The sequence below is a fragment of the Palaemon carinicauda genome, chromosome 17, assembly GCF_036898095.1.
Source record: "Palaemon carinicauda isolate YSFRI2023 chromosome 17, ASM3689809v2, whole genome shotgun sequence".
NCBI lineage: Eukaryota > Metazoa > Arthropoda > Malacostraca > Decapoda > Palaemonidae > Palaemon > Palaemon carinicauda.
The window spans coordinates 55,693,241-55,701,007 of NC_090741.1; the positions used below are offsets into that span (position 1 = coordinate 55,693,241).

General features: G+C 30.3%; 1 protein-coding gene across 1 annotated transcript in view; it reads right to left on the reverse strand.

Annotated features, from left to right (window-relative positions):
• LOC137656374 (type I iodothyronine deiodinase-like) overlaps nucleotides 1-7,767 on the reverse strand; it is a 12,202-nt gene extending 4,435 nt beyond the window's left edge. Inside the window, exons 1-2 of the mRNA XM_068390549.1 lie at nucleotides 7,118-7,767; nucleotides 1,645-1,793 (exon numbers count right to left, since the gene is read on the reverse strand). Of these exons, the coding sequence (XP_068246650.1) occupies nucleotides 1,645-1,793; nucleotides 7,118-7,359 (391 nt within the window). The 5' untranslated portion in view covers nucleotides 7,360-7,767. The remainder of the gene's footprint in view (nucleotides 1-1,644; nucleotides 1,794-7,117) is intronic.

Here is a 7,767-nt window from a genome sequence, read left to right on the forward strand (position 1 = left end):
TATATATTCTTAATATCAGTATATTTTCAATCGATATATTTTCAATAATACTTTTTTTTTTCAATATTAAATTTTCAATATCACTAAATTTTCAGAATCAATATATTAACTTCTATATATTCTTAATATCAGTATATATTCAGTCGAGACAGGAGACAGGAATTAAAAGAGCTTTTGATATACAAAATATTATGATATGTAAAATGCCCCTTTCTATAGAAAGAAAAGTAGTCTTTCTCTCTCTCTCACACTCTCTCTCTCTCTCTCTCTCTCTCTCTCTCTCTCTCTCTCTCTCTCTCTCTCTCTCAGTATATTTTCAATCGATATATTTTAAATAATATTTTTTTTTCCAATATTATATTTTCAATATAAAAAAAGTACTCTCTCTCTCTCTCTCTCTCTCTCTCTCTCCTCTCTCTCTCTCTCTCCTCTCTCTCTCTCTCTCTCTCTCTCTCTCTCTCATTATATTTTCAATCGATATATTTTAAATAAAAAATTTTTTCAATTTTATATTTTCAATATCAAAAAAAGTACTCTCTCTCTCTCTCTCTCTCTCTCTCTCTCTCTCTTCCTCTCTCTCTCTCTCTCTCTCTCTCTCTCTCTCTCTCTCTCTCTCTCAGTATATTTTCAATCGATATATTTTAAATAAAATTTTTTTTTCAATTTTATATTTTCAATATCAAAAAAAGTACTCTCTCTCTCTCTCTCTCTCTCTCTCTCTCTCTCTCTCTCTCTCTCTCTCTCTCTCTCTCTCTCTCTCTCTCTCTCTCTGTCAGTTTATTTTCAATCGATATATTTTCAATATTTTTTTTTCAATATTATATTTTCAATATCAAGAAAAGTAATCTCTCTCTCTCTCTCTCTCTCTCTCTCTCTCTCTCTCTCTCTCTCTCTCTCTCTCTCTCTCTCTCTCAGTATATTTTCAATCGATATATTTTCAATAATACTTTTTTTTAAATATTATATTTTCAATACTTTTTTTCTATATCATATTTTCAATAATACTTTTTTTCAATATATTTTTAATAATACTTTTTTTCAATATTATATTTTCAATACTTTTTTTCAATGTTATATTATTAATAATACTTTTTTTCAATATTATATTTTCAATGATACTTTTTTTCAATATATTTTCAATAATACTTTTTTTTCAATATTATATTTTCAATAATACTTTTTTTTCAATATTATATTTCAATAATACTTTTTTTTAATAATACTTTTTTCAATATTATATTTTCAATAATATTTTTTTTTCAATATATTTTCAATAATACTTTTTTAATATATTTTTAATAATACTTTTTTAATATATTTTTAATAATACTTTTTTCAATATTATATTTTCAATAATATTTTTTTTCAATATATTTTCAATGATACTTTTTTTCAATATTATATTTTCAATAATATTTCTTTTTCAATATATTTCAATGATACTTTTTTTCAATATTATATTTTCAATAATATTTTTTTTTCAATATATTTTCAATGATACTTTTTTTCAATATTATATTTTCAATAATATTTTTTTTTTCAATATATTTTCAATGATACTTTTTTTCAATATTATATTTTCAATATCAATAAGATTTCCAATTACCTTACGGAACCTCTCGAGGTTGGCCATGAACGGAGGTCAGGTGCACGAGCCGAAATTGACGATGAGTGGCCTCCCGGCCCTGGCGAAGTCCAACAGCCTGTACTCAGTCTTGTCAATCAGGTTGATCACTCTGGTGTTGGGGGCCTTTCCATTTTCTTCGGCTGTTGCTGTTAGCTCACTCAGGGCACTGGAAAAAATTGCAATATTTTTTAATATAGGTGATTTTATAGAATAATGGTATTAATTTTTTTTACTTTGAATATAGGTGATTTTATGAAATAATGGTATTTAATCTTTTTTTTTTTTTGAGTTTGAATATATATGTGATTTTATAAAATGATGGTATTCATTTTTTTTTGAGTTTGAATATACGTGATTTTATAAAAAAAGAAAAAAAAACTAATTTTTTTAACATACGTGATATTATATAGATAAATTTCATTAATTTTTTTTCGAATTTGAATATAGGTAAATTTATATAAATGCTATTATTTTCTTTTTACTTTGAATATAGGTGATTATATATAAATAATGCTATTAATTTTTTTTTTAATATAGGTGATTTTATATAAATAAATGTTATAATTTTTTTAATATACGTGATTTTATATATTAATAGTATTAATTTTTCTTTTAAGTTTGAAAATAGGCAATTTTATGAAATAATGGTATTTAATTTTTCTTAGTTTTAATATAGGTGATTTTATATAAATAAATGCTATTAATTTATTTTTTGAGTTTGAATATAGGTGATTTAAAAGAAAATAATGGTATTGAAAACTCCATTTGTTTTGAGAACAATTGTGGATTTTTTTCTTATTCGAAAATACAATAAAATAACAGAAAACAGCCTTATGTATACACACACACATATATATATATATATATATATATATATATATATATATATATATATAAATATATATATAGATATAGATATATAGATATATAGATATATATATTATATATATATATATATATATATATATATATATATATATATATATATATAACAACAACAAATACAGCCGTTTCTAGTCCACTGCAGGAAAAAGGCCTCAGCTATGTCATTATTCATGTCTGGGGTTTGGCCAGCTTTCATCACCAGGCTAGCTAATGTCGAATGGTGATGGTGGGAGATTTTCATCTGATCGCTCAAAGCAAACCAACCTAGTAGGGGATGGCCAAACTAGTACATCCCTCAGAAAGGGATGCAGGCATAATAAACTTATAAATTGAGACTTGCACAGGTATTGTTATAATAAGCTAGTGTCTTTCATTCATTATAATCAGATCTAACATCCTGTTAAAATAAGCATTGGACATCACTGGAAACGTCCCTGCGTAGCGATCTGACGGACTGGGATTCGAGCCCCGCTCAAGCTCGATAGTTTCTTGTAGTGTCAGCAACCTCACCATCGTTGTGAGCTATGGATGGGGGATCTGGAGGAGGTCATAGATCTACCTGCTGAGTCATCAGCAGCTATTGCTTGACCCTCCCTGGTCCTAACTTGGAGGGTACACTCAGGCACACTATTCTATTTTATTTCTCTTTCTCTTGTTCTGTTAAAGTTTTTACAGTGTATATAGGAAATATTTATTTTAATGTTGTTACTGTTCTTGAAATATTTTATTTTTCCCTGTTTCCTTTCCTCACTGTGCTATTTTCTCTGTTGGAGCCCTTGGGCTTATAGCATCTTGTTTTTTTGACTAGGGTTGTGGCTTAGCAAGTAATAATAATAATAATAATATATTGCCAGTCTCTAGGACATTGCCTGCTGGAAAACTGTCATTGTCCCTCCCCTCTGCCATTCACGAGCATCCTTTAAAATAAAAACCAAAAAATCCTCACCCCTTGATGATAAATTTCGTCCTACTCCAGAAAGTGGCAGGACTCGCAACTGTATCCTTTATGAAAGCTACTTCTTTCTCGGTTCCAGTCAAGCCCAGACTTCTCATGATTTTGTCGAAGAGGAATCCTGGGACAGTCCTGAACACTATCGCTATAAGAGTCAGTGTAGTATTACAGACGATAGCGTAGAGGAGATACCATATCGTCCATACATACTTGCGAAGGGTTTTGGCAGACATGTTGGCTGGAGTTATAACTAGATGGGCACTCAGTAGAGCGCATACCTCCGCTGCGGCAACTTATTTCTTGACCTTGACCTTTGATCTTAATGTGTATTAATTGGCGTGGATTTTTATGCACTCAAATATTAACCAAGTTTGAAGTCTCTGTGAAAACGATGTCCAAACTTATGGCTGATTACGTGAATTGGATATTTTGCTTGACCTTGACCTTTGACCTTAACGTGTATTAATTGGCATGGATTTTCATACACTCAAATGTGAACCAAGTTTGAAGTCTCTGTGACAACGATGTCCAAACTTATGGTTGATTACGTGAATTGGATATTTTGCTTGACCGTGACCTTGACCTTCCAAATTTAATTATTTCCAGCATATTACCAAACAGTTAATCCCTGCAAGTTTCATTACTACACGATTATAATTGTTGCCAGGAAGCTATTCAAAACACAAACACATAAAAACAGGGGATAAAACATAACCTCCTTCCAACTTCGTTGGCGGAGGTAATAACATTTGTAGAACAGTTCAATTAAATCCTTTGTAATTGAGATGAATAATCAGTTATTCACTACGAGTTTGATACTCCCTTCGCTTTATTTCTATTCGCTCACTCCACTCTCGATAGTATACGGTCTGTGATCTCAAACTCAGTCCTTCTCACTGCTTGTCTGACTGCGCCCTTTAAAGGCTAATTGGAAACTCTCATGGGACTTAAATCAGTATATCTTGTCTCCAAGCAAGAGCTGTATGACCTCGGAACTCCGTAGCAACAAGAGATAACTGTTGACGTGAAGATAATCTTGCGCAGACAATTAATAATAAAAATAATTCCTTGCCTTTGGTGGAGAAGTCAGTGATTATTGCTGTATATGTTGAATAGATTAAGCTGGTCTTATGCCAGCAAAGGGCTCTTATTATTATTATTATTATTATTATTATTATTATTATTATTGTTGTTGTTGTTGTTGTTGTTGTTGTTGTTGTTGTTGTTGTTGTTGTTATTTTTATTTTTATTATTATTATAACTATTATCATTATTCTTATTATTATAATGATTATTATTATTATTATAGTTATTATTATTATTATTATTATTTTTATTGTAATTATTCTTATTCGTATTCTAATTCTTCTTCTTCTTCTTCTTCTTCTTCTTCTTATTATTATTATTATTATTCTTATTATTGTTATTATTATTATTATTTTTATTATTATTCTTATGATTATTCTTATGATTATTGTTATTATTATTATTATTAATATTATTATTATTAAAGAAATAAATTACAAGAGAAATCATGAATAATTGATATAAGGTACTTTAAGAACAGTAACAACATTAAAATAAACTATAAAGAGAGACTTCTGTCAGCCTGTTCAACATAGAACTTTTTAAAGTTCCATCGATTCAACTACCTGATTAGGTAGATGATTCCACAATCTGGTATTAGATGGAATAAAACTAATAGAATGTTGTGTAATATTGAGCATTATGACAGGAAAGAAAGCACCATTAGATTTAATTTGCTTGAGGGTACACTCGGTCACACTATTTTATCTTATTTCTCTTCCTCTTGTTTTGTTGAAGTTTTTATAGTTTATGTAGGAGATATTTATTTTAATCTCGTTGCTCTTAAAATATTTTATTTTTCCTTGTTTCCTTTCCTCACTGAGCTATTTTCTCTGTTGGGGCCCCTGGGCTTATAGCATCCTGCTTTTCCAATCAGGGTTGTAGCTTAACAAGTAATAATAATAATAATAATAATAATAATAATAATAATAATATGCAAAAAGCAAAAATCTCGCTTACTGAATAGTAAGTCCGTGATTATGAAACGAATAGTTTCTTCCCAAGAAAAGAATTATGGTGGCCTTTTAATAACGTCCTTGCCTGGTGATCGACAGACTGGGGTTCGAGTCCCGTTCAAACTCGTTAGTTCCTGTGGTCGCTGCAACCTCACCATCCTTGTGAGCTAAGGATGGGGGGGGGGGGGGGGTTGGGGGAGCCTATAGTTCTATCTGCTGAGTTATCAGTAGCCATTGCCCGGCCCTCCTTGGTCCTAGCTTGGGAGGAGAGGAGGCTTGGTCGCTGATCATACGTATACGTAGTCAGTCTCTAGGCCATTGTCCTGCTTGCTAGGGTAATGTCACTGTCACTTGCCTCTGCCATTCATGAGTGGCCTTAAGTTTTATGTTCATCTTCAAATGGCAATATTCATTAGAGATAATGTTTACAAATATATTTGATTTTGAGTGGATTATAAATTTGGACGATATAACCCGTTGTTGGGTACAAGGAGTCCGTTCAACATCCAGGTATGACTGGGGGAAATGGTGAAAGTTAGAAGAAGTTGGAAAACATTATGAAAGAAAGAAAGCGAGAACGGAAGTAGAGTAGAAACCTCAAAGAGAAAGTGTAACCAGAGGCTGAAGAGACGTCACGAAGACCATCAATTCAATCTCTCTCTCTCTCTCTCTCTCTCTCTCTCTCTCTCTCTCTCTCTCTCTCTCTCTCTCTCTCTCTCTCTCTCGTTCAACTAGTGTGCACTTGATCTCCTCTTATCATATAATTGCCCCTCGAATAATTTAATTTTTACCTTCATTGGAATTTTAAAATTTTCATTTCCTCATCCCATCACGCACACACTCAGATATATATATATATATATATATATATATATATATATATATATATATATATATATATATATATATATTTATGTATATATATATATATATATATATATATATATATATATATTGAAATCTACAGACTATAGGGAATCTTTTCAATCCTAAGATATATATATATATATATATATATATATATATATATATATATATATATATATATTATGTATGTATATAGTATGTTTATATACCTTATATATATATATATATATATATATATATATATATATATTATGTATGTATATAGTATGTTTATATACCTTATGTATATATATATATATATATATAATATACTGTATATATATATATATATATATATATATATATTATGCATGTATATAGTAAGTTTATATACCTTATATATATATATATATATATAATATACTATATATGTATATATATATATATATATATATATATATATATATATATATGTGTGTGTGTGTGTGTGTGTGTGTGTGTGTGTGTAGGCATGTGTGTTTGGGTTTCCACTGTGAAATAGCAGACATAATAAGAATACATGATTAAACGGAAATGTCAATATTAAGATAAAAAAAAAACAGTGAAAGAAACAGTCTTATAAACATCACAGAGGTAGGCGAGATACCGAACTACAGTATTTTATAAAAAAAAAAAAAAAAAAAAAAAAATGGTGAATAAATTATGTAAAATTTCAAATAGGATGAAATCCCCAATACAAAAGAATATATCCTCCAGTTCACTAACCTTTCTAAAAATACTTTCATCCTGGGCCAGAAGTACTTCAGGTCCCCAACACCTCCTTGTAACAGACAAGTCAAGTATTGGTTTTCCTTTTTGACATCAACCAGGTCCACAAGACCTTTGTGGAAGCCGTCCTTGCCCTTCGGGATAAACAGCTGTGAGAACGTCATGTACAGGTTCATGAATATCGCCTGGATCAGCTTAAATGGCAGGAGAATATAACTCAACACTTTCGGTAGACCCATCTTGTAGGTTTGTCTGTCAGCTTTTCATGGCAATGTGGTGCTTTGAGAGAAATGACCGTTTTTAATTCACTGGAAGAGACTGTGTACCTTATTTCGAAGGCATCTCTGTCTTCACTAAATTGTGCTCTAAGGCAGAGATATCTGTCTTTAACTCACTGAAGGAGACTGTACAGTATACCTTATCTAGAAGACACTCCTGTCTTCACTAAATTGTGCTCTAAGGCAGAAATATCTGTTTTTAACTCACTGAAAGAGACAGTACAGTATACCTCATCTCGAAGGCATCTCTGTCTTCACTAAATTGTGCTCTAAGGCTGAAATATCTGTTTTAACTCACTGAAAGAGACCGTATACCTTATCTTAAAGGTAACCCAGTCTTCACTAAACCAGTGTCGAGTAACTGAAATT